The following is a 25,798-nucleotide window of genomic DNA, read 5'->3' on the forward strand; positions in this document are numbered from 1 at the left end:
AGGGTGGACCAGTGTAGCTACACTGATAGCTGTCATTGGAGCAAATCCTTAGACAAGGCCTTAGACTTAGGACACATCTAAACTACCTAATAGTTTGGACTACAGGGGTGTGAACAGCAGTGAGCACCAAACTGCTTTGCTAGAACTCCCCCATGTGGACGATGCAGGCATGATCTGAAAGGTTCCTAGTTCTCCTTAACAGTCCTCTTCAAACAGAACTACGTTAATGCAAAGAAGGAACCTTTTAGTTCACACCTGCAGGGTCCACACAGGGGAGTTACAGCGCAGCCCTTTAGTGCACACTGCTGTTCACACCCCCAAAGTCTGAATTACAGAGCGGTGTAGATATGCCTTTACACAAGACCTTAGACTCCAGGAAGGGACAGCAGCTCAGTTATTGCTACTACAACTACAGCAGCATAATTCATGTCTCTGAAATATGTGCAATCAGTAATGGCCCTTTAAAATTCCTGTGGTGCAATCTGTTAATCATAAATGTTGAACTTACAAATGTAGAATTATGTACAAAAAAAACTGCATTCAAAAATAAAACAATGTAAAACTTTAGTGCCTACAAGTCCACTCAGTCCCTCTTCTTGGTCAGCCAATCAGTCAAACAAACAAGGTTGGTTACAATTTGCAGGAGATAATGCTGCCTGCTTCTTGTTTACAATGTCACCTGAAAGTGAGCACAGGCATTCGCATGACACTGTTGTTGCCGGCGTTGCAAGATATTTACGTGCCAGATGCGCTAAAGTTTCATATGTCCCTTCCTGCTTCAACCACCATTCCAGAGGACATGCTTCCATGCTGATGATGGGTTCTGCTTGATAATGTCCAAAGCAATGTGGGCTGACACATGTTCATTTTCATCATCTGAGTCAGATGCCACCAGCAGAAGGTTGATTTTCTTTTTTGGTGGTTTGGGTTCTATAGTTTCCACATCAGTGTTGCTCTTTTAAGTATCAGGGGGTAGCCGTGTTAGCCTGTATCGACAAAAACAACAAGAAGTCCGGTGGCACCTTAAAGATTAACAGATTTATTTGAGCATATGCTTTCGTGGGTAAAAACCCCACTTCTTCAGATGCAACATGAAGAAGTGGGGTTTTTACCCACGAAAGCTTATGATTAAATAAATCTCTTAGTCTTTAAGGTGCCACTGGACTCCTTGTTGTTTTTGCTCTTTTAAGACTTCTAAAAGCATGCTCCACACCTCGTCTCTCTGATTTTGGATGGCACTTCAGATTCTTAAACCTTGGGTCGAGTGCTGTAGCTATTTTTAGAAATCTCACACAGGTACCTTCTTTGCATTTTGTCAAATTTGCTGTGAAAGTGTTCTTAAAACGAACATGTGCTGGGTCATCATCTAAGACTGCTATAACATGAAATATATGCAGAAAGCGGGTAAAACGGAGCAGGAGACATACAGTTCTCCCCCCAAGGAGTACAGTCACAAATTTAATGGACGCATTTTTTTTAACGAGCGTTATCAGCATGGAAGCATGTCCTCTGGAATGGTGGCTGAAGCATGAAGGGGCATATGAATATTTCGCATATCTGGCATAAGCGATTAATCGCGATTAATTTTTTTGAGTTAATCGCGTGAGTTAACTGCGATTAATTGACAGCCCTACTTTTTACAGTTGAGCTCACAATTAAGGTAAATTTGTAGGCCCAGTTATTACAACAGACTTTACAGTGAGCATAGATTAAATTTAAAGATCACTTTAAGGTTCTTTTCTGCTTCCTGGGTGGTATATAGGGGCCTTCGTGTAAATGGGAATCAGACCCACCATCCTGTTTGCAACAGTCCCGGGAAACAATAAGGACTCAGCTTTGAATTTCCTAACCTTTGTGGGTTAAACTCATTGTTATATGAACAGCAGACTAGCCAGATCTCCTGTGTTTTGGGGTGTGTCTATCCTGCCCTTTTGCTCTGAGAAGATAATTTTCTCTCGGGAAGGGATAAACTATCACAGTAAAGCTTGCAGGAATTAAGAAGAGACTTGGCCTAGGAATGGGCAAAAACCTTTAAAGATTCTATAATCCCCCATTTGTATACGAGAACAGCTATTCTTTTGTGCCCTCTCCTGAAAAGGTATCTTTTCCTTAGATATCACTGATTTCATATTAGATTTCTAACTACAGGTGTTTTAAAATCAACACTGGTTGATTTCAGTTTCTGCAGTTTTGGTGAGGGCTTCAGTGGGGCTTTCTTGGCTTCACTGCCGAAGAACTGTAGTTTTGATTCCAAAGCCCAGAATGGACATGGCTGTTAAGCACAACAAAATCCTGTTATATCGGTTTCGGTTTTTTTTGTATCACTTCCTGGACTAACAAAGAGAAATACTGTATATGGAGGTGGTCTGTATTGATAATGCCTGAGCAAGTCATCTGAACTTAAGCAATGATGGGTAGAGATAGCAAAAGCAACTAAAGGCCTGCTCCTTCAGGTAAAGAAGGGCCAGCTGAGGCCCGAAATGAACTGATTATAGGGGACTAAGAATGAAAAAAAACAGAGTCAGGAGTACAAGTTACAGGGTCAAAGCAAGAGATCAAGAGGGGATTGAGAAACTGATGAAAAAGCCACTATAGCTGACAATCCGAGGGGAAACAGACGTGTTAGGTGGCAGAAGTGTGCGCATGGATGTGGACACTCATTCCAGCCCTCTGTTTACAGGCAGTAGATCATACTGATTACAAGTTTCAACCTGCGCTGTGGACTTATTACCTTGAGTTAATTGTAGTTAAGATACAGCTAATTATTCATTTCAGCTCTTACCTTCCAAGTATTTCCCACATAATTGTGGGGTTTCATGAACATAAACAAACTAGGCAAAATGACTGGTTTTCTTTAGTCCCCATGTGAGTTACGCTGAAACCTAGGGAGAATATAAATCTTTCTCGGGGGATTTGAACATAATCAGTGCAAAACATACCAGAATCTATAACAGTTTTATCTCAAACCTACAGAACTTCCATGCAGATATGTTTGCTTTGGTTTTCTGGTTTACTTGCCACTCGTCTTGAATATCAACAGAAGATATCCTGATAAAACACCGGGAGAGTCATTAAATAATAAAATGAAATGCATTTTAAACTTCTTCTGCTATTGCACAATGTAAGTTGTATCAACTTTTTAGTATCTACTATCTCAATCAAATACCCTTCTAACTTTCTATTGTTCAGTGTTAAGGTACTGTTGTTTTCAAAGGTTTCAGAGTAACAGCCGTGTTAGTCTGTATTCGCAAAAAGAAAAGGAGGACTTGTCTCTAAGGTGCCACAAGTACTCCTTTTCTTTTTGTTGTTTTCAAAGAAACAATACATGACAAGATCCCAAGGAGTTTTTCAGCACTTCTCCAGTTTCGATTGTATATCTGTAACCCCCTTCTCGCTGGAATAGTCCTTATTCCTTTGGTTTGTGGACCATTTCTTAAAGAAAATGCAAAGACTAAGGGCTTGATTCTCATTTACACTATGGTGGTGTAAAAGTGCCCTTCTAGTGGTGTAAATGGCTGGCTGGATTTGTCCCCTGGTGTCTATTAAATTAGCTGTGCATAAATGATTTGCAGGTTATATAATCATTTGCCAACTGGTATTCCTGGAATTTTAGTTCACGCATGACTGGTTCATGCAAGACTGGTGTCTCTTCCTTTCATCTACTATGAAGAAAACCTGTAGGGAATGGGAATATTATATATTTAAAAAGGACAATTTGTTCCGAGTCAACTTGTGTGGGGTTGCTAAGATGAGCCACTGCTGATCCTGCTCTAAAGCATTAGTTCATGTGAATCAGAGAGCATTTGGTAGGGGTGGAAAGACACTTTACACTGATGTGTCCATAATCCTTTGTCTCTATGTGAGAGGCCAACGCACACAGCTGCAAGGAGCTTCTGCAATTTAATTTTGTGTATCTAGGTTACGGAGGTGTGGACACCTGTACTATGTTTCTTCCTGTATCTGGCATGTGGAATGGTTTGTGTGGATAGACCTTCTGATAAACACTCTCTGGCTTAAATAAGTAGGTGTCAAGGTTAATCTTCTTACATATAGCATAAAGGGCGTGTATGACTGTGTGTTTGGAAGCATTAAGATCTGAGTTGCTTTTAATCCACTGGTAAATAGTGGGGAGCTAGGACACATGTACACGTACGTTATCCCTTGGCATTCTTTAAATATCGTTATTTAAGCGAGCAGTGCATTGCTGATGCCAGTAATGCTGCTTCTCTTACAGTTAACATTGATGTTCTTACATGAGTAAAACTTACTCCCTCTGTCTCCATCGCCTGAGTAGGCAAAAGGCAATAGTCTTGACGTGGTTAAGTTCGCAGCCGATTCTATTAAAAAGATCTTCTTTAGCCGCCCCCCCCCCCCCCAAAAAAAAACCTCTCTGGCTTGGAAAATTCATTTGGCTTGAGTACTGCTAACTTGCTCTGAAGGCAAAAGCAGAAAGTTTCTGTAGAAAATGTGTTAGACTGTTTGAGTGACAGCTTCAGAAAACATGACTGATTGCAGAAGTAAAAAATCTCTAACTGGTTATAACTTATCATTTGTTTCTGGCAGCACCAACAGCAGCCTAGGTGTTTTGCAAATATAAAAGGTACTGTCTCTACTTATAGCTTGTATTCTAATGTAACAAGCAGAGATGGAGGGTAGGGGAATGGGGAAATGCAAGCCAGGCAGGTGGTGATTGGACACATCGTGGTCATATAAAATTTTAATGACTGTTGCGGCTCTTACTTAGCCATGGAATAAGAGTGAGTAAGGCGTGCCCCCCTTCCCCCAGTTTTCCTTCTGAGACTTTGACCATAGTGGGGAGAACTGGGACTGTTTGTCCAGCTGTCCTGGCTGTGAGCAAGTAGTCAGGGAGTGGGGGAGCAATGGGGTGTGGGGCATGGCTCTGCCCATCCTATTCTGACTAGAATGGCTGGCTGGGTGCATAGTGGAGAATGAGCTGATCCATGAAAAGGGGTGAAGCAACTTACTCCCCCTTCAGAACAAGCAGGGAGCATGGAGGAAATGTGACCTACAGTTTGGTCCCTGGTCTGGCGGAGCTACATGCCAGCCCTTCTTACTCAGGGCAGATCGTAAAGGCACAATGTAGTCTGGTGTGACTGGTAGGACAGAGAGCCACGTTCTTTCATTAGGAGGGACAACATCTCTGCTCTTGATCTTTAGGGCATACAGCACTTGTGCTCAGAGTTTTCCTGTGCCTGCTCTAGTTTTTGCATCAGGAGATCAGTTGCCAAAGTAACAGTTCCGTAATTGTTTCGAACAACACAGGATGTTCTTTAGTTGGGAAATAAGGAAGGACTGCAGACATTCATGCGCAAGCCATACTGCGTGTTGAAAAGTTTGGAATTGAAGAAGAAAATTTGAATAAAACAACCATACAGTGCTGGGTTCATTTAGTTTCTTTGCAAGCGCATGTTTTTAGTATGTAGTATCAGCAGCCCTAGCGCATGTTGTTATTATTCAGTTAAACAAGTATTTTAATAACTTGCTACCCTGCCACAAAATAAATTTAACTCAGATTAGCTTGCCAAGTTCCCCTTTTAGGGACAGCTTCTGCCTTCTTTCCCTACTTGGGAAGAATTAAGTGTCAAAACCAAAGCACTTTAAACTTTATACGTCTGTTTATCTGTTTATTTTCAATTGCGAGGCAAGGACATTTTAAAAAAGGTAGTGATGAAAGGCCTCACTTTGACACACAGTAAAATGTCTGATAGAGAAGCTGGAAGAAAGTGGGTTTAAAATGCAGGCCATGTTTGTTTGCATTACTTTAGTACCTACAGGCCCTGGTCAGGATCAGAGTCCCATTGTGCTTGGTGCTGTTCACACAGGAAGGACAAAAGTAGTCTCTGTCCCAAAGAGCGTACAGTCTTTGATTATGATAAAACACAACAGATGGGTAAATGGGAGGATGAGGGATTGGTGAAACAAGCCAGTTTTGCACTGTAAGTGATAGTCACAGCTCATTGTGGTCAGCTGGCAACATATTGTAGGCATCATAGTTAAGGTGAGTCTTAAGGAGGATCGTTTGAATTTTTTTGGAGGGGTTTCTCCCATGCACAAGGGTCATCAAGGGAGAAGGCATAGAGGTGTTTGAAGGAGAAGCTGAGTGACCGGAGCACTGGTGGAGCAAAAGTGGCAGTCAGTGTTGTGATAGATTAGTAGAGTGGCTAGTTAGGGGGAGCCTAAGCCATGAAGAGCCTTAACAGCAAAGAGAAGAAGCAGGTGTATCGTGTGGAGGAAAAGGGAGTGCCAATTGAGTGGTGCAAAGAGGGGAGTGCCATGGTAAGAGCACTGAGCAGCATTTTGAATGAACTTGAGTGGGGCAAGGTTTCTGTAGGTGCTAACTTTTGGGATCCAGATGGGAATAAAAATATCTGAATAATAATAAAACAAACTCTCTTAACATGAACATAAGAGAGGAATGGATATTAAAATTGATACCCTACTTAATTAATATAGACAGGCATGCATATAGGTGTGTATGGTATCTCCTTGTAGTTAATTGCTGGACTTCAAAAGGCTATTGTCCACCTCACAGTAATGTACTATAACTTGCTCTTGAAGAGAATTTGTGATATGATACTAGTGATGTGAAATCTCAACAGAAGAAATACCTAGTAAGGGGGATACCCACAGTGTTGTCATTTAAGAGAATTCCCTGTTTGTAGAATTGTTTGTTCTTTGAGTAATGTACCTGCCTACATTTTAATTGTTGTTTAATTCTCTTCCTCATAGCCCGGTAAAAGACATGGATAATGTCTGCACTGAGAAAAAGGACTTAAAAGGCTGTCCCCGGGACTCTGGCTATGACAGTCTTTCCAATAAACTCAGCATACTGGATAAACTTCTCCACACCCATCCTGTGTGGCTACAGCTTGGCCTGAATGATGCTGAAGCAGTGGAAATTCTGCAGTCCCAGCCTCCTGGAGTAAGAGACAAATCTTCAAAATGTTTTAATTTATTTAAAGGTTTCAGAGTAGCAGCCGTGTTAGTCTGTATTCGCAAAAAGAAAAGGAGTACTTGTGGCACCTTAGACACTAACCAATTTATTTGAGCATAAGCTTTTGTGAGCTACAGCTCACTTCATCGGATGCATAAAGTGGAAAATGCAGTGAGGATGTTTTATACACACAGACCATGAAAAAATGGGTGTTTATCACTTCAAAAGGTTTTCTCTCCCCCCCACCCCACTCTCCTGCTGGTAATAGCTTATCTAAAGTGATCACTCTCCTTACAATATGTATGATAATGAAGGAAACCTTTTGAAGTGATACACACCCATTTTTTCATGGTCTGTGTGTATAAAACATCCTCACTGCATTTTCCACTTTATGCATCCAGTGAAGTGAGCTGTAGCTCACGAAAACTTATGCTCAAATAAATTGGTTAGTCTCTAAGGTGCCACAAGTACTCCTTTTCAATTTATTTAAAGTATCTCTTCCTAATGTAGCACACACTCACCAGTGGATTGCATGCATAAAAGGAAGCTCATCCCTTAAAGCCACAGCAGTTCAAGTCTGGGATGAGTCATCCCCCTTATGTGATAGCCACCATCTTGGCTGACGCTTTGTGGATTGAACTAGGGCCAAAAACATGAGCTGATATAGCTACAGAGCCCTGCCTCTCTAGCTGGGGCTGTAGATGACTCATGTTCTCTATGGATCACGCACAGAGGAGGGACCTGTAAAGCACACTGACCAGTGGGTCACACTATTATTAGATTTGCTGGGCTGGACCCTGGGCCCAGCTAAAAATTCTCCCAAGGTGAGGGAGCTCTGGGCTAGTGTAAAGCTGGAGTAGCCAGTTTCTTCTCTAGGTGCACCCCACGTCCTGGCACAGGGGACTTGTCAGAGGTGGGAGTGGGCAGCGTGAGGTGCAACTGCACTCCATTAGTTCTTGGCTGGTGTATGAGCCTTGGGGACTCTGAGACTCCAGATCTCTCTAGCCTGTGCCGGAGCTGGATTAGATGCAGCATGTTAATTCGGGGAGCCTTATCTGGCTCTCTTATGGTACCCCTCTTTCTCGTACCCTCAGCAGATCTCTGTGCAGGAAAGAATCTGACCTGCTAGGCTTACAAGTGCAAACAAAAATCTGTTTCTATCAGCACATCACACTTGGCTTCGGGCCTAAAAGGGCCATCATCAATTTAAATAGCTCATTTCTGTCTGAAAATGTTGATCTTCCATTATTATGAGTAATAGTGTGCCTAAGCTGAAAGCAATTAGTAGAAAACCATTTTTTCCTCCTTTTGTTTACTTTGTGCCAGTGACAGCATTTGTGTACAGTCACTGTCATTGTTTCCCCTCTGCAGTTAGGCTCCAGTCCTTCAATGAGCTCCATGTGGGTGGACTTCACTGTCCATGTGGAGCCCTGTTGACTTATATGGATTATTCCTCAAATATGTGAAAAGAAGCCTGCAAGACTGGGACCAAAGTTAGTTTCTTTCTTGATGAAAAGCCCCTTATAAACATTGGGAGGGGACCAGAAAAGTGCTTATAAAGCCATTTAAAAAAGCAAACCTTCAACTGAAGTGAATTTCAGTGGGAATTGGGCACCTTAACTCACTTAAATTCCTTTGAATATCCCAGATTTTACTTTTTCAGCTCTATTATCCCTGTAATCAAATCAAAATTTACATGTTGTGTTTCAAAATGTATAACCCTGGAAGTTGAAGCTAGAGAAATTCAAACTAGAAATAAAGCTCACCTTTTTTTAATAGTGAGGGTAATTTAACCATTGAAGCAGCATACAGATGGATATAGTGGAGACTCTGTCATTTTGTCTTTTAAAATGAAAATGGGATCTTTCTAAAAGATTTCTGTAGTTTAATTCCACCATAAATTACTGGATTTAGGAAGACAGGTTAGTAATGGAGAGCAAGCTAGATCACTTAATAAACTGGATATAAGCAAACAATATGCATTTTAATACAGCTGAATGTAAATGTAGACCACTGGGAACAAAGATGTAGGCCACACTTATAGGATGGGGGACTGTGTCCTGGGAAGCAGTGACTCTGAAAGATGTGGTGTGTGGATAATCAGATGAACATGAGCTCTTAGTGTGACTCTGTGGCCAGAAAGAACTAATGCAATCCTGGGGAGCATAAATGGGGGAATCTCAAGTAGGAGTAAACAAGTTATTTTACCTCTGTTTTTGTCACTGGTGTGACCACTTGTGGAATACTGTATCCAGATACCCACAATTCAAGAAGGATGTTGATAAATGGGAGAGGGTTCAGAGAAGAGCCACAAGAATCATTAAAGGATTAGAAAACATGCCTGTAGTGATGAGCTAAATAGACGGAGCTCCTTGTATCTATATGGGGAACAAATATTTAATAATGGGCTCTTCAATCTTGTAGAGAAAGATATAACATGATCACATGGCTGGAAGTTGAAGCTAGATAAATGTAGACTGGAACTGAGGTATAAATTTTTAATGGTGAGAGTAATTAACCATGGAACAATTTACTAAAGGTCATGGTGGATGCTCCATCACTGACCATTTTTACATCAAGATTGGATGTTTTTGTAAAAGATCTGCTCTAGGAATTTTGGGAAAGTTCTCTGGCCTGTGTTATGGAGGAGGTCAGATTAGATTATTTTAATGGTCCCTTCTGGCCTTAAAATCTATGAAAAGCATCTATAATAAAGATTTCTAAAATCTTATTTTTCCGCCCCCCTCGATAGATCTTTCTGGTTAGGAAATCCACAAGAATGCAGAAGAAAGTCCTATCGCTCCGTCTACCCAATGAGTTTGGATCTCGCCTCAAGGAATTTGCAATAAAAGAAAGCACATATAGTAAGTCATGTATTATGGGAGTCATTTGCTATACTGTATGGGCCAGATTCACTTTGCATCGATGAAACCCGGCTCTAGACTGTAGGCAGCAAAAAAAAAAAAAAAAAAGTCAACCAGGGTCAAAGGAATAACAGTGCAAGCTGCCTACAACCCCCACTCTGCTGAGGGTTCCTAAGCCATCTGGGCAGACCTTCACGTGAGTGAGGCTGGCCCTGGAGGGGTTGGGCAATGTGCAGAGTAAGGCTTTGATTAAATAAGGTACTTAAAAATATATGCCTAACTTGCCATAAGCAAGTGAGTAGTCCCACTGAAGTCAATTAGAATACTCATATGCTTAAAGTTAAGGCATGCACATAAGTACCATGCTGAATGGGGGCCTCAGTGCTTGTTATAGGCAGTCTCCACTTGTGAGGCTTCCATAGAACCCTACCAGAATTTAAAACTGTCCTTCCATGATGATGCCACCATCACCCTCCACCAGGTGACTTCTCTTCTGGCACATCTTTGCCCTGGGCACAAAGGAGAATCTGGGTTTATGTATTATTTTTAGTCATTTACTTGTTTCTCAGATTTAAGAACAATTTTCACCAATCATGGGGTCAGAAATTTAACCCCATTGAGAAACATTTCTAATAATCCTTGGTTTTCATGATGATGCAAGTATTATTTGTTCCATGTCTCAGGCCTTGTCTACGCTGCCACTTTACGGCGCTGAAACTTTCTCACTCGGGGTGTGAAAGCACACCTCCCTGAGCAATGCAAGTTTCAGCACTGTAAAGTGGCAGTGTAGACAGTGAGCGGCTCCCAGCGCTGTTAGCTGCTCCCCTCTTGGGGGTGGGTTTTTTACAGCACGGGGAGAGCTCTCTCCCAGCGCTGGTGCCGCGACTACATAGCCAGGTTAAAGTGCTGCCATGGCAGCGCTTTGGCATCAGTAGTGAAGACATACCGTTAGTTACTAGAAATAAAACATAGGCAGGGTTCCAGTAAGTTTCAAAACAAAGCTGTAGTGATCTCTGTGAAAAGAGGGAGTGAAAAACAGTTCTAGGTAAAACTGAAAATAAAAAGAGGAAGCTGTATCTTCCTCAGATTGGAGCACAGTTTGGAAACTGCAAATAGAACAAAGGGGGGTTATTTTAACAATGTGCTGGAAACTGCGACTGAAATTTAGCAACAGTTTCAGCTAAGCAGCCTTCTTCATGAATGATCTATGAAGGAAAAGCTATCAAGACCTTTATCCTTTTATAGTGTCCTTATGTGATTGAGCTTTTTTTCTTTCATATGTTTATCCATTACTATGCCCCTGAGTCTTTACTTACATGGCTTATTTACTCAGAGTGACATTTACTACTGACGGGAATGGGTAGCTCTGTGTTTGAAGTTAATGGATTTGTACCAGCTTGTATTAATATTTATCCATGATCTGTAAACATGTATTGATATCAATACAAAACCGTGGTGGAAATTACATGGTAAAGATCTTTATTATTTCTGTGTATTTAAAATAACAATGTTTGAATTTTTAGAAAAGTTCTAGTGCAACTTTATTAGAAAAAAATATTTAGCTAAAGAATTCGTAATAGCTATCACAAAGCATTAGTATGAATGAGACTTGATTGAAGAGTTTTGTTAAAAGGAGAATGATTCATAGATTTGCCACCGATCCTTACCAGTGGTTACTATATTGCTGCTAATGTAATTGAGGCAAAAAATGGAAAGGATGGGTGCCAAGAGAAGGAAAGAGGTTTTTAATTAACTTGTCTATATTAGTACTATGCATAACACAAGGTCTCAGTGTTGACTGGCTGTTCTGTTAGAAGTTGTGCAATTTTAATCTCTTTGATTCATTTCCCAAGGATTAGAACACGTTTGGAATGTAAAAAACAAACCCACTGCCCAGACTATCGGTATGTTTACTAGAATGTTTTTGACTGAGACACATACTCCTCCACACAATTGTTTTTGATTAACAAAACAGTAGTCAGTTTGATGCTGCAAACTACTTACGCTGTGCAAAAGCCAGGAGTGTTTATATTAAGCCTGGTTTCTTGGAATGTGCATTAAAAGACTGATCTGTTTTTTTCATAATCTTTCTTTGCAGCCTTTTCTTTGGAGGGCTCTGGAATAAGTTTTGCTGATTTATTCAGGCTCATCGCTTTCTACTGTATTAGCAGGTAAGATTGTATCATGTTATGTTTTGAGTAGCATTTGCTAGACATCCTTAAAAATGAGTAACCGTCCATAAGGATTTTCTTGATTAAATATGGTATAAATATTCATCATCATCATCTCCTTTTGCCAAGGTTGGGTAGGGTTGACTTCCATTTGTTTCTTGGCTTAGATAAGTACCTAGACTGCTAGCTACGTTAAGTCTAGTATAAATATTACTAATCTATAAATATTAGTAGACTGTTTTAGAGGATAACTGGCTAAATAACAAGAGAGTATGAACTGAAGCTAAGAACAAAAGATTTGTAAACTGAAGAAAAAATGTGAAAGTTTTGACAGATTTCAGTGTTATGATGGTCTTGTTAAACAGTTGCCTCACTGATTCTCCCTGTTGCGTGTGTGTTGAAGTGCCTGATATGTGCCCCTTAAATTCATCTTACTGTGAATTCAGTACTTGTCACAAGTCCTGGATTGATAGCTCCGGGGACTCAAGTCCTATGTTTAGCCATAGAACAGGTAGAGTAAGGCCAAACTTCATATCTTGGGGAATCTGTTCTAAAGGCGGAGTTGGATCTCCTTGGTTCAGACTGCCAACAAGGTTGCCAATTATTGTTGGTTATGGTGGTGATTTATGGCAGTGTGAATATTTACCCACTGGAGACTGAGAGCACCAACCTTCTTGTTGTTGTTTACGTTATGGAGCACACAGAACCCCCAAGATCAGGACCCCATTGTGCTAGATGCTAGAGACCAGGGGTCGGCAAACTTTTTGTGCAGAGGGCCACATCTGGGTGGAGAAATTGTATGCAGGGCCGGGGCAGTGGGTTGGGGTGCGGGAGGGAGTGCAGGGTGTGGGAGGGAGCTCAGGGCAGGGGGTTGGGGTGCAGGAGGAGTGTGGGGTGCAACAGCGGGCTCAGGACAGGGAGTTGGGGTGCAGGAGGGGTTCGGGCTCCAGCCCGGTGCCACTTACCTAAAGTGGCTTCGATGTGGCAGCAGCGCGCACCGGGGCCAGGGCAGGCTCCCAGCCTGCCTGCCCTGGCCTCGCACCAGTCCGGGAAGCAGCCGGAACCATATCCCTGTGCAGCCCCTGTGGGAGGGGGAGCACAGAGCTCCGCACGCTGCCCTTGCCGTGCCTCCAGATACCTCTCCCGAAGCTCCCATTGACCGTGGTTCCCTGTTGCCAGCGAATGGGAGCTGCGGGGGGTGGTGCCTGGAGGCAAGGGCAATGTACAGAGCCCTCTACCTCCCCTTCCCCAGGGGCTGCAGGGACTTGGTGCTGGCTGCTTCTGAGAGCGGCGCGGGGCCTGCGGCACCATGGGGGGGCAATCCTGCGGGCCGGATCCAAAGCCCTGACGGGCTGGATCCAGCCCGCAGGCTGTAGTTTGCCCACTCCTGCTATAGATGCACATGGTAGAAGACAAGCTCATTCATATAAATAACTTAACAGCACTCAGAGAGTGACTGAGCCAGACTGGATTGAAACTGGTAACCTAGCAGTGAAAGGTCCCCTATCTCATCCCCATTCACACTCTGTTTAAAATTCCATTTTGTCAAAATAGCTTTTAATTTTCCATATGGGGCTTTACATTCATTTTTGTTCAGGGCAAGGTTGATCCTGAATTTCCAGTTAAGGCCCAGCAGTTGCATGGAATCATCCTGCCTGGGAAAATCAGGAATTGCAAGGGTGGATGCAAGACTGCACCGTCCCTGCAGCTGTGCACCAATTTGCAGCCCTGCTTCCTTTCTTGCTGCACCCTCATACAGAGAAAGACAAAGAAAAGTGAGGAGAAAATAGAAGGGTGATGCATATCCACACATAGCTGTAACTATTCCAAAATGCTACACCTGGATATTCATAAAGACACCCGCACCTGAAATCATATCCAGGGGTTTTAATAGATTGATTTTTATTTTTTTTTTTTTACCTTCCGACATTATCAAGATGCTCCTAGAAGCTTGCGGTTTATTTCCCTGCCAATGTCTTTCTTTGAATATCTTATTTTGCTCTTTCTCAAGCAGCAGAAAACATTCCCGTTCCTATCCTTTTCAGACTGTGTCTTGGCATCATGTGGGATATAAGTGGGAATATGCAAAGTACTGGGGGAAGCTGTAGTCAGTGACTGTGACAGAGCATCAGAGGGAGTACATGACATCTCTTAGTATATCTAAGGCCTTGTCACACTACCGGGGTAAGTAGACCTAAGTTATGCTACTCCAGGTACGTGAATAACAGAGCTGGAGTGGACGTAGCTTAGATTGATTTACTGTGGTGTCTACACCACACTGGCGTCAACGGGAGACGCTCTCCCATTAACTTACCTTACTCCTCTTGTTCCAGTGGAGTACCGGAGTCGACCAGAGAGTGCTCTGCGGTCGATTTAGCGGGTCTTCAGTAGCCCCGCTAAATCGACCCCCACTGCATCAGTCACAGCAGTGTCGATCCCCGATAAGTGTAGACATGGCCAAAGAGAAAACAGGATAGATTCTTGACAAGAATGGAGAATTTAAAAAAATACAGCTGGGGTTTGCAAAGGAGCCTGTGAGAGCTGGGTACCAAAGTCACAGTGAAATTCAGTAAGATTTGGGTGCCTGATTTCTTTAGGCTCTTTTGAAAATCCCAGCTGATGGGTGAAATCTGTGCCCCGGTGAGATCAATGGGAATTTTGCCATAGCCTTAAGGAGGATCAGAATTTTACTCTGTATATTTAGCATTTGGAGACATTCCTCCCTAGATTAAAATGGAGTTCAGATTTTGGCCCATGGAGATGTTGACAGTGTCCTTTCAATTACTTGTTAGTAAGTGTGTCAACTCACTGCAAACGTTTGTGATTTTCATCGGTTTGGAGTTTGCTGTTGCTGATTTTTGAGGGTGTAAACATCAAATATGGCAATTCATTGATCAAAGAGCTGTTGTCTGTATTACACCAGATGCTCAATGTGCTTACAGTTCTGAAAATAAATCACCTGTATTGATACCAGTTGTATCTGAATGTACATAAAAGTGTGTAGGACATTTTTGCTACATGACCAGTTCTTATTTCCTTACTCTCAGTACACAGGTACTTCTAATACAGATTTTGCAGTTTTTCAGACTCTGGTGTTTAAAAATGCACTGGTACCAAGTATAAACAAGTGGGTAGAGAAGAGATTTAATATACAATGTAATAAATGCTTACACAAAGTACTTAGACAAAGTAATTCTTAAGTTCTTGTTTCAAAGGATTTATATAGTCGATGTGGTTTGTAGTTAAGTACCATCTGTGGAGTCCCATATGTAAACATCCATTTATTATTTTAATACGTATTGAGTAGAAAACAGATATGGTGACAGTAGTATGAATGTAGTTGTATTTATTGTAAAAAATTTTTCAAACTAAAGGTATGTTCAGACTGACAGAGTTTACAAGCACTTCTGTATTCTCTGTGTTAAGTCTTCATTCAGGTTCCTTTTGAAAACTGGAGGTTAAATTGGAACAAAACTCAAGTTTTATGCACAAATAGGAATTTTGGGTAAAGTGCTGATTTTGGCAGATGAATGTTTCAATAATCAGACTGACATACTCTAAAAGAGCAGTGGAAAAGCTACTGCTGTAATAAGAGGAAAAGTGGGTGGGACAGGGAGAGTCAGTCCAGAAGAAAGGAACATTGGGGGACTGATTCTCATTTACACTAAAGTTTCTTTACACCAGTGGGGCTTAAAAGATTGTTAATTACATCATACTCACTTTATGGCCCCTTTAAACGGGCAGAGCAGTTCAAAGTAGCTTTGCTGTAAATGAGAATCTGACCTGTAGTCATTGCATATGCTGGAAATAATGAAAAATTTAAAATATGGAAATAATTGCAAAAATTACCAATACTGTTCTTCCTTTTAAAACAAGGGATGTCCTGCCATTCACCTTGAAATTGCCTCATGCTATTGCGGCAGCAAAGACAGAAGCTGAACTTGAAGACATTGCTCAGCTGGGACTGAGTAAGTGTGACTATTTACATAGGTTTATTGCCTTGTGTCATTGTAAACATATCAGTCAAATAGTCCTTTCACAAAACGTTGGTAAACGATGGACCAGTTAGTTTTTTTAAAGATGATTTTTTTGTTGCAAGTAGCTTAATTCTCCCACTTAGTGGCACTCTATTGCCTTCCTAGCCTGCTGATAAGCTTCTGTGATTTTGTTTGCTATACTGCTGCCCCCTACTTTCTGTCTAGCTATATGCACTCTGTCCAACAGAACACCTCATACTGATCCAAATACAGTCCCATAGTCCCGAGAGCAAGGGTTTGGTGCAGTCCCACATGCATTGTAGGTTAGAGCACATGCAGCTGAAAGTGGAATGGCAGTTATTGGCTCGTACAGCATAGCTCTTAGTTTGGTAATTGCTGGAAGGTTTTGAACGGAATTCATCATGAACAGCATTCTGTACACCGATTGGCACATGCTTACATTTGCAAAGCGATTTAGGACTGACTGTTCAGAGGTGTGCTGATCTGAACGCAAGTAGAAACACATGTCAAATATATGTATTCACAATGGTATGATGAGTATTTTCAAGTGGGAGGGAAAATGCAGGGGAGTGTCCCTAGGAAATGCTTAGTTCTACTGCTAAAACAAATATGGGCACATCCCAAACTGTGCCTTGAGCCTAAAGCAGAAGTGAAACCTGGCAGAATTTGAACATGGGCCTGAAACAGATATGGTTGAGCACCTCGGGGACATGCTGAATTATATTTGAAGTCAGTGGGAGTTGCGGGCACTCAGCACCTTTCAGGATCTGGCCCTCTTACTCATTTAACTGAGAGCAGAATTTGGCCTAATAAACTTTTGTGTGCACTACCTAGCACAGTGATTTGCACTGTAATAGGACTTGAGCACTAGAAAAGAACTAGATAAATTCATGGATGATAGATCCATCAATGACTATTAGCCAGAAAGGGCAAGGATGGTGTCCCTAGCCTGTGTTTGCCAGAAGCTGGGAATGGGCAACGGGATGGATCACTTGATGACTGTCTATTCTGTAATTCCTTCTGAAGCACCTGGCATTGGCCACTGTCAGAAGATAGGATACTGGGCTAGATGGACCCTGTATGGCTGTTCTTATGTTAAATTTGTTTGTGTGACACACTCAGTTGCTGTGATAATAGGGGCCATATAAGCATCTAGATAGTTTTGAACATTGCTGTCAGTTAATGCCCGAATTTATTTCTGTCTGGTTTCTTCATTTTTGAGTCAAGCTGAAGCATGTTGAACACCTGTAGTATAGTTCACAGGAGTCTATGGGGTTGCTGAAGGAACTGTTGTCTGATTTCCATAGACTCTCACAGATGTTTTACTGAGGGCTATGAGGAGACTGCAGTTACAATTTGTCAAGCTAGTACAGATTTTAGTGTTAGTACAGTTTTTGCTGATGGCCCTGCATATTCAATCTATTTATATGCTGCTGAGTATCTTAAAAAACTCAAACAAATTGTGTAATTATTACAAATGCACAGCTGCAGGTTGAAACACTTAGAGACATGAACGCCTGATCAGCATGGCTAAAGATAGTATCTGCCAAGGGGAGAAAAACTGATTCCAATCTTGTCATGCTTAACTTGTTTTATTTTTTACTCCAAACAAAAAATATAGTTTATTTGCAAATTCCCAGGTCTTAACCTTCAGGTTGTGTAAATCAGCATAGTCCTGCTAATGATGGTGGAGCTACGCTGATTAACACAAGCTGAAAATCTGGCTCTTATTTTCTAATCAAGGTCGGGGGTATTAGCTCAGGGTCTATTTGAGTCTCAAAACAGGAATAATGCATACTTTATAGCAATCATTCTTTTCTGTATATCCCAATTTACTTGCTATGAAGATTCACATTGGCCAAGATATTTATAAACTCTGTAGACAAATAGCTGCAGCCTGAAGGTTTAGCATTCAGTTGTGTCTGGCAGTGTTTTATGAGGTTTATTAAGAAAAAATTTTAAAAAAGAAAAGTTTGCCTAAAGTTTTCCATGCTTCAACATTGTTATATTGAGTTTAATGTTCTGAAAGCCAACTGCATAATATCTAAATTCTTATGTTAACACAATAATGATTTTCAGATTTTTGGAGCTCTCCGGCTAACAACAACCCCCCAAATCCTTCACCTCCCCGTAGGCCTCTGCCCTCAGACAATGCTTGCAAAGACTCACGTCAGCTCTGCCTTATAAATGGAGTGCATTCTATAAGAACCAGAACGCCTTCGGAGCTGGAGTGTAGCCAGACCAACGGAGCCTTGTGTTTTATTAATCCTCTCTTCTTAAAAGTGCACAGCCAGGATGTTAGTGGAAGTTTGAAAAGACAGAGCCCAAGAACTCAAGATGTGAATGGGACAGAGAAGCCTCGCTCCCCCCCACCCAGACCTCCACCACCTTCTATTAATAGCCTTCTCACAAGTCCACAGCTCTCCACATCTATAAAGCAGGCGAGCATGCCAGGAACAGTCAACCATAACAAATATAGGAACTTGGATTTGCTGCAGAAGAAACCAACCCCTGTTCCGCCTCCTCGTCTAAAGAAGCAGGTTGTTAGCTTAGAAGGGGAAGGTAATGCAAAGACTGTGGCAGTAATTCGATCTAGTCATAACTCAGTGCGAGGGTCAGAAACTGCTTGCGATCCAGGTGAAGCCCTGTGTGAGCAAAATTTAACAGCTTGCAGAAAGACCTTGGCTACAAACTCTGAGTCACTAGTACAGTGGAATGGAGGCAGGCAGAGACTGAGCGACATGAGCATTTCCACCTCCTCATCTGACTCGCTGGATTTTGATCGTAGTATGCCGTTGTTTGGCTACGAAGGGGACACTAACAGCAGCCTGGAGGACTTTGAAGGGGAAAGTGACCAGGAAAGCATGGCACCCCCTTTGAAGCCCAAAAAGAAACGGAATAGTTCATTTGTTCTTCCCAAGATTGTGAAATCCCAGCTGAGGAAAGTAAGTGGGGTGTTCAGTTCTTTCATGACCCCCGAAAAGAGGATGATCAAGAAAATTGCAGAGCTGTCCCAGGACAAGCGCACGTATTTTGGGTGCCTGGTGCAGGACTATGTCAGCTTTCTCCAGGAAAACAAGGAATGCCACGTTTCGAGTACTGACATGTTACAGACAATTCGGCAGTTCATGACACAAGTTAAGAACTATTTGTCACAGAGCTCTGAACTGGACCCCCCCATTGAGTCACTGATTCCAGAAGACCAAATAGGTAAGAACCATTGTGTCTCTATTTTCAGGGCACTTAAAAAAAAAAAAAAAATCTGAATCCGTGGTCTGAGTCTTTGAACCAGATTTGGGGATATAGATTTTTCTAGCAAAATTCAAAACCACTGATTTTTTTGTTTTTGTTTTTGTGTTTTTTAAAGCTCAAATGCAAAAGTTCCATACAACTATGTTAGAATCAAAAGAGTTTTTGAGAAGTTGCCTTAAAACTGTAATGATGAATGTTGGACTTAATTTACAAGTGACTAATTTCTTTTAAAAATTTAAGTGCTGAAATGTTACATTGACGGATTCTACACTGCGTTTTTTCTCTGAAGTATGTGGAAATATTTTTAGTATTTAATTAAAACAGCGTACATACACACACGTGCACCCCCCATATGTTAATCATATATGGCAACCATAAAATTAAAATACATTGGAAATGAAAAACAGATGGTGACATGGAGAGATTTCATAACTTACTTCGAAATACTCTCTCATTCACTATTGGCAACTTTCACTGTCTCCACAAGAGATTTTTATAAAAAGGAGAGGGAGATGCTAATCTCTGGATTTCTGTGCCCCTCTGTTTGTAAGTGTTTTATAAGTGTCTGAAAATGAACTGGATGATTGGGTTCACATTTTACTAACAGAGAAGGATTTATGTATGAACAAAAGTGAAATAGTTGGATATACATGTTTATAACAGTCAGGGATTTGTGTATGCACAAAAGTGAAATAGTTGGATGGATACGCATATTCTACTAACAGACAATGACTTGTGTATGTACAAAGTGAACTGGTTGTACAAAAACTCTGACTGTCCCTTAGTCTTGATGTTTCTCAGCGGTGTTAGTGAAAGAGTTTGTAAGCCACATTGACGAGGTAAACATCCTTGAAGGAGAAATACTTTCCTCGTGAGCTCATTTCAGTCATAATTCGCTTGTTTTCCCCCTCACTTCAGTGTCCTAACAGTTTAGCCAGTGAATAATTTAGTGACTTTTAAAATTGGCAGATATTTCTTTCACTGGCAGTGGTTAGTGTTTTTGTTTTGAAATTTTGGAACGTATTGAGTAAGAGGTGCTTTTGTCACATTGCTATTCAACAATGAGGGAGTGAGGTTAACAAGTACTGCCAGGCAAATAATACGCTCTGAAAAGTTTCCTGTAAATCAAGAGTATTTAAAAGATTCTGATTGCTTTAGTTAGAAAATTAAAAGTATTGTGTGGACGTTGTGTGTTGGGCTTTTGCTCTATACAAGTATCGGTTCTATTGTGTTTCTGCATAATCTTAGATATTTGACAAAGAAATAGAGCTTCTTTTTTGTGATTTGGTCAAGGTTTGATTTTAACTTTCACTGTTCTTTGCAAGGGTGTGGTTTAATCCAGCCGGTGCGTCTCATAATAGCTTGCTAAAATGATGCTTGCTTTTGAATGTCTCGGTAAATTAGAGTGACTGAAGTTATTGAGCACTGTAACTAAACTGCCTTAGTTTTCTTCAGCGATTGAGCGTCTGACTTTCTTTGTGCAGCTTCTTCTAAATAATTTATACAGTGAGGAAGTTCAAGCAAACATGGAACTTGCATTTGAACAATCTGTTGCTTTCACCACTCCTGGAGCCCGCAAAACACCACAGCAGAGCAGGAACATCAAATGTTGCTGACCTAAACAGATAGCTATGTGGCAGACAGACTTAGTCGTCCTACATAGCAGAATCTTTTACAACAGAACAAAGACCAGTCTAATCTCCCATCTAGTGTTTTATTTCATGGTTTTGGTACTGAATTGCAACCAGACTTGTGACTACAGCTAAATAGTTCGTTAATTTATGATTCCTATTAAAGTTACATTATGAGACAAAGGGCTGGTTTATACTACACAGTTAGGTCGACATAAGGCCCCTTATGTTGGCCTAATTATGTCAGTGTCTACACTACAGCCTTCCTCCCACTGATCTAAGTGCCTTACTACACTGACATCATAACTCCACCTCCACGAGAGGCATTAGGTTTATGTCAGTGTAGTTAGGGCAACACTACGTCTGTGTAGACACCACATCCCTTACATCACCTGTCTTGTCAATTTCATGGCAGGAGCCCTCAAATTGACAAAAAAAAAGCCCCTGCTCCCCTAGAGAGCTGAGTGGCTGGACCCTGCTCCTAACTGGGAGCTGGGGTGAGAAACCCAGGGGGCTTTCTCCCACTCCTCGTTGGGAGCCAAAACCCGGGGTGGCTTTGAACCCCTACTCCCAGCTGGAAGCCGGGGTGGCTTTGGATCCCGCCCAACCCCAGTTTGGAACTGGGCAGCTTTGTCAGTTTCACAGCTCAGTGAACTGTGAAACTGACAAAGCTGCCTGAGTCCTGGGGAGCAGGCGGGGGTGGGGTGGGAGAGAAGCTGGGGCAGTGGAACTCCACTCCCGGATGGCAAATATCCCCGGGCGGCTTCCCCCTGCTCCCAGCAGGGAATGGGGTGGGGGCGAGGAGCCCCAGGCAGCTTCCCCCCATTCCCAGCGGGGAACAGGCATGGGGCAGCCCACAGGGACCTGCCCCTCATAGGTCGGTGGAAGTGCTCCTGGTGAGGACATGCACCACTGACCCAAGGGAAGGCAGTGTGGACATGCACCACCACAGTAATTACTGCGGTGGCTGTAAGTTGAACTAATATAGGTCGACTTATATTTGTAGTGTAGACATAACCAAAGGCTCTTACTGTAGGTACATCTAACTTGCTTATAGATATGCCGCACCTTCTGGCATGTTTGGAAGATGTTTCCTTTTAATATCCTTCATAGAGTATGCCGTGGTGTTGGTGGTGGTTATTAATAAATGTTTATTTTATGATTATATACACTTGCTCTGATCCCATTGTGCTAGGCCATTTACAGACATAAGCCTGGTCTACACTACAGCTGCCGGTCAATATAAGCGACCCAGTTTGGGTTACATTAGTAGCCTAACTCAAGTCGACGTAGCTTAGATCTAGTTACTGTGGGGTCCACACTACGTTATGTTGACAGAAGATGCTCTCCTGCCGACATTGCTTCTGCCTCTCGTTGAGGTGGAGTACAGAAATTGATGGGAGAGCACTCTCCATCAATTGAGCGTGTCCTCACTACACCCGCTAAATCGATGCCACTGCATCGATTGCAGCAGCGCCGATTTAGCTCCATAGTGAAGACAAGCCCATAGAGGCAGTCATGGTCCATGCCACAAAGAGTGGATAGATTTAGAGCCAGTAGGCGCAGCTGCACCCCATTGAGAATGCTCAGGAGGAGGAGAGGTGACTGCCCTCCTGTGGGGAAGGGCAGCTTTATGTTGCCACTAGGCCTGGTGGAGGCTGGATACAGGACACTTTGGGCATCTTGACTGTTTCCTCTTCCCTGGCCTGTTCTGCACACTTTGAGAGCTGCAGTAGCCAGTTCCTGCCTCATTTTCCCCCCCAACAAACAAAGTGTTTTGGCCAGCTTGTTCCACTGCAGCCGGTCAGACTTTCTTCAAGAGGCTCCCCCATATCCTAGGTTATGCTTCAGGAAGCTGGTGTAACCCTGGGCTTAGTCAAGCCCCAAGTATTTAGGCATCAGAGCTCCAGTTTCTGAGGGTTCTATTTAATTATCTGTGTGACCATGTGTAGTTTTTCTCAGACTCCTGAAAACAAAAAATATTGGAGAAAATCTTCCAGGTTTTCCAGAGAGAGGCAGATGAAATAGTTTAACTTCTGCCAAACCGTCAAAAGAACATGCACCAGCCTTTCTAATTATTCCTGACAGATGCAACCTAATGTTAATGCTGTAGACTGCTACCCCTTTACGAAATAACAACCTTCCCCTGGTAAGAACAAAGAGTAGGCTCCTGTGCATTAGGACTCGGCAGAGAATGCATGTATTCCTCTTTTGCACCAATTTGGAAATGATGGGGGAGATTTGTGGAGGCATAAAGGGGAGTTAGGTGCCTCAATTGCATAGGAGTTGGGTGCCTATCTGCCCTTTGTGCCTTTGAAAATCTCACTTCTAAATCTGGGAACTTGTTCTTTTTATTCTGTATTGCTAGGATAGTAAAAGTGTGGGTATGTTTTTACATTGATGGACAGTAAATTAAAGCTGATCAATAAAATAAACTTAAAATAAAGCTCTAAGGTGGGATTTCAAAGAGCTTAAGGGATTTGGTTACTTAAATCCCATGGATTTTGAGCACTTAATATTTTAGGATGCTTTGAAAGTCCAGTCCTAACCCATTTTATTATTTAAGTCAATAGAAACTAAACTGCGTGTAAAGAGTTGAATCCATGTCTAGCTGTATAAGCACAAAATAGAGATTGAGACTGGTTTTGGAAAACCCAGGTTGAATTCAAAGTTCACTGATGTTTGAATAGCAGACATTGGATGCTTTATTTATGTTTAATCTCTGTGGCACCTGACAAAACAGTAACAACAACCCTGATTCTTCTTCTGTCTCTGGCCAGAAAAAGATTAATGTGAATGCTTATTGAAGGCAGTTGAGGCTAGAAAAGATCTAAACAACTCAACATCTCCTGACCCCAAAATCTAGGTCTATCCCAAGAAAGTCCTGGTTTAAATACAAACCGGTAACAAAACGTTGAGTGGTGGAAAAAGGCACCTACATATAAACTAGATTGTTTGTTTGTTCTGGCACTCTTAGCTGTTCACAGCATGCTTTTTAAGGTTTGTATTTTAATGCAGGGCCTATTAGTATCAGTGTGGAATTGGCCAGTCCCTTCATTCAGGACATCCTTTGTCACAGGCAGTTCCACAGTTGAGAAATGGAGTCAATGTTATCCTGTGGGGAGAAATCAAAACTGAGAGATGTGACTTCTAGTTTCTTTTCCTGACTTGCTATCGGACTTTGAGCAATCATTTAATTACCTGTCCTTCAGTTTCTTCTTTCTGTAAGAAGAAAGAAGAGTGTAATGAGATATACCTATCTCACAGGCAAACTGTGCAATTTAGTTTAATGTCTGTAGAAGCTTTAACATACTCTGATGAAAGGCACTGTAGAAATGCCAGGAAGTCCACCAAGCGTAGGAGGCACAGCCTTTCCGAACTAAACTGTATCTCTCTCGTAGCTCCATGTGGTGTAATACCAACCTGCTGATGTATGCGGGGTGTTGAGAAAAACCCAAATTAGGCTAACAGAGTATATAGTGTGTAGCAATCAGTTCCCCCGCATTTCCATCTCCACTGTACCTAGGTGATCTTTTTGTTTTCAGCCTTCCAAGAAATTCTGTTCCTACAGGCTGCATCTTGCTGTGACATTGCCCAGACTGGGCACATCTCCCCTCAACACTGTCAGTCTTAAATTACCAAAGTGCTGAATAGAACAGTGCATGCAGTCATAATAGAGGGAAATAAGGCGTGTGTGTGAGCCTGGAGGCTGAAGGGGGGAAGATAATCTCAGTGGAGGAGCAGTAGTTGGAAACTGAGTGCAGAGAAGTTTTAAAATTGGGACCTTGGAGAAAGGCAGGGGAAGGTGGAAGACCGTGGTATTCTCAGTGCAGGGAGGACTGCAAAGACACTTGCTATGACCAGTATATCAAACATCCCAGATTTAAACTTGTCCTTTGTTGCTCCTTTGCAGAGTTACACAACAGCAGGTCAACACAGGATACAGATGTATTTCTACAAGCCACAGCGAAACTCGCTAGCCTTTCGTTTCATTTATCAAAGCACTTCCAGTTCCCAATTTGTGGCTAATGACTAATAGTAAATATTGAGTAAAGAAGGCTTAACAAGACTTAATTTAAAATTATGTACGTGGAACCCCTCAGTGAGTGTGTGTTATAGGTCCCCCTTTGTGCTGATCCACTGAGAAGATGAGTTGTTACAGCCCCCGGCTAGGGGGGCTTGGGACTTAAACTCAAGCTGTAGCAGCTCATGCTTTTAGCTCTGGAGGTTCCTGGTTTGATCTCCAATGCATTGGCCAAGATGGTGGCCCTCACATCAGCACTTAAAAATGTGAAGTATATGTATTTTTTTTATAACATCCACCGAACGCTCTCGCTATAATTTTCAAGAATGCTGAGCACTGACCAAACTCTGCTCTTGTTTAAATCATTCGGAGCTATATCACTGGTTCCAGTGGCAGTTGAGTCAGGCCAATGCTGAGTGCTTTAAAAAATCCCACCCTCAATACCTTAGAAAAACACAGGGAACTAAGGCTGTCGGTGCAATATATCCTACAAAATATTCATGAAATGCCATGTTTTCAGTTCCCAGATTTCCACTGGTCACCAACGCAGCCCATTAGGAAGATAGTAATTGCCAGACTGAGGGCTCTCTAACACAGTATCCTGTCTCTGACTCTGGCCGGCACCAGGTGTTTCAGAGAAAGATGTAAGAACCCTACATTAAGAACATTAGTGGGTCTCTAATAGCTGGAAATTGCTTTATGATATGAAGCATGAGGTTTAATAGCTTTCCCAAGTTTTTGTAATTCATTGTGATCACTCTGGATATTCTTGTTTATCCATATAGAGGTCCAATCCCTTTTTGAATCTAGCTAAATTCTTGGCCTCAACAACTTCCTGTGGCAATGAGTTCCACAGTCTAACTTCACGTGGTGTGAAAAAATATTTCCTTTTATCAGTTTTGA

General features: G+C 42.0%; 1 protein-coding gene across 5 annotated transcripts in view; it reads left to right on the forward strand.

Moving 5' to 3' along the window:
- The window catches only part of RIN2 (Ras and Rab interactor 2), a 105,076-nt gene that overhangs the window by 60,931 nt on the left and 18,347 nt on the right, over window positions 1-25,798 (forward strand). For 4 of the 5 annotated variants that reach the window (XM_077814147.1, XM_077814145.1, XM_077814149.1 and 1 more), the window contains 5 exons: window positions 6,751-6,943; window positions 9,708-9,819; window positions 11,918-11,990; window positions 15,867-15,958; window positions 18,068-19,198. In XM_077814147.1, coding sequence (XP_077670273.1) covers window positions 6,751-6,943; window positions 9,708-9,819; window positions 11,918-11,990; window positions 15,867-15,958; window positions 18,068-19,198 — 1,601 coding nt within the window. Of the gene's footprint in view, window positions 1-3,972; window positions 4,022-6,750; window positions 6,944-9,707; window positions 9,820-11,917; window positions 11,991-15,866; window positions 15,959-18,067; window positions 19,199-25,798 lie in introns of those variants that run through there. The other variant, XM_077814150.1, reaches the window with a different exon arrangement.

The sequence above is a fragment of the Eretmochelys imbricata genome, chromosome 3 (assembly GCF_965152235.1).
Source record: "Eretmochelys imbricata isolate rEreImb1 chromosome 3, rEreImb1.hap1, whole genome shotgun sequence".
Lineage (NCBI taxonomy): Eukaryota > Metazoa > Chordata > Testudines > Cheloniidae > Eretmochelys > Eretmochelys imbricata.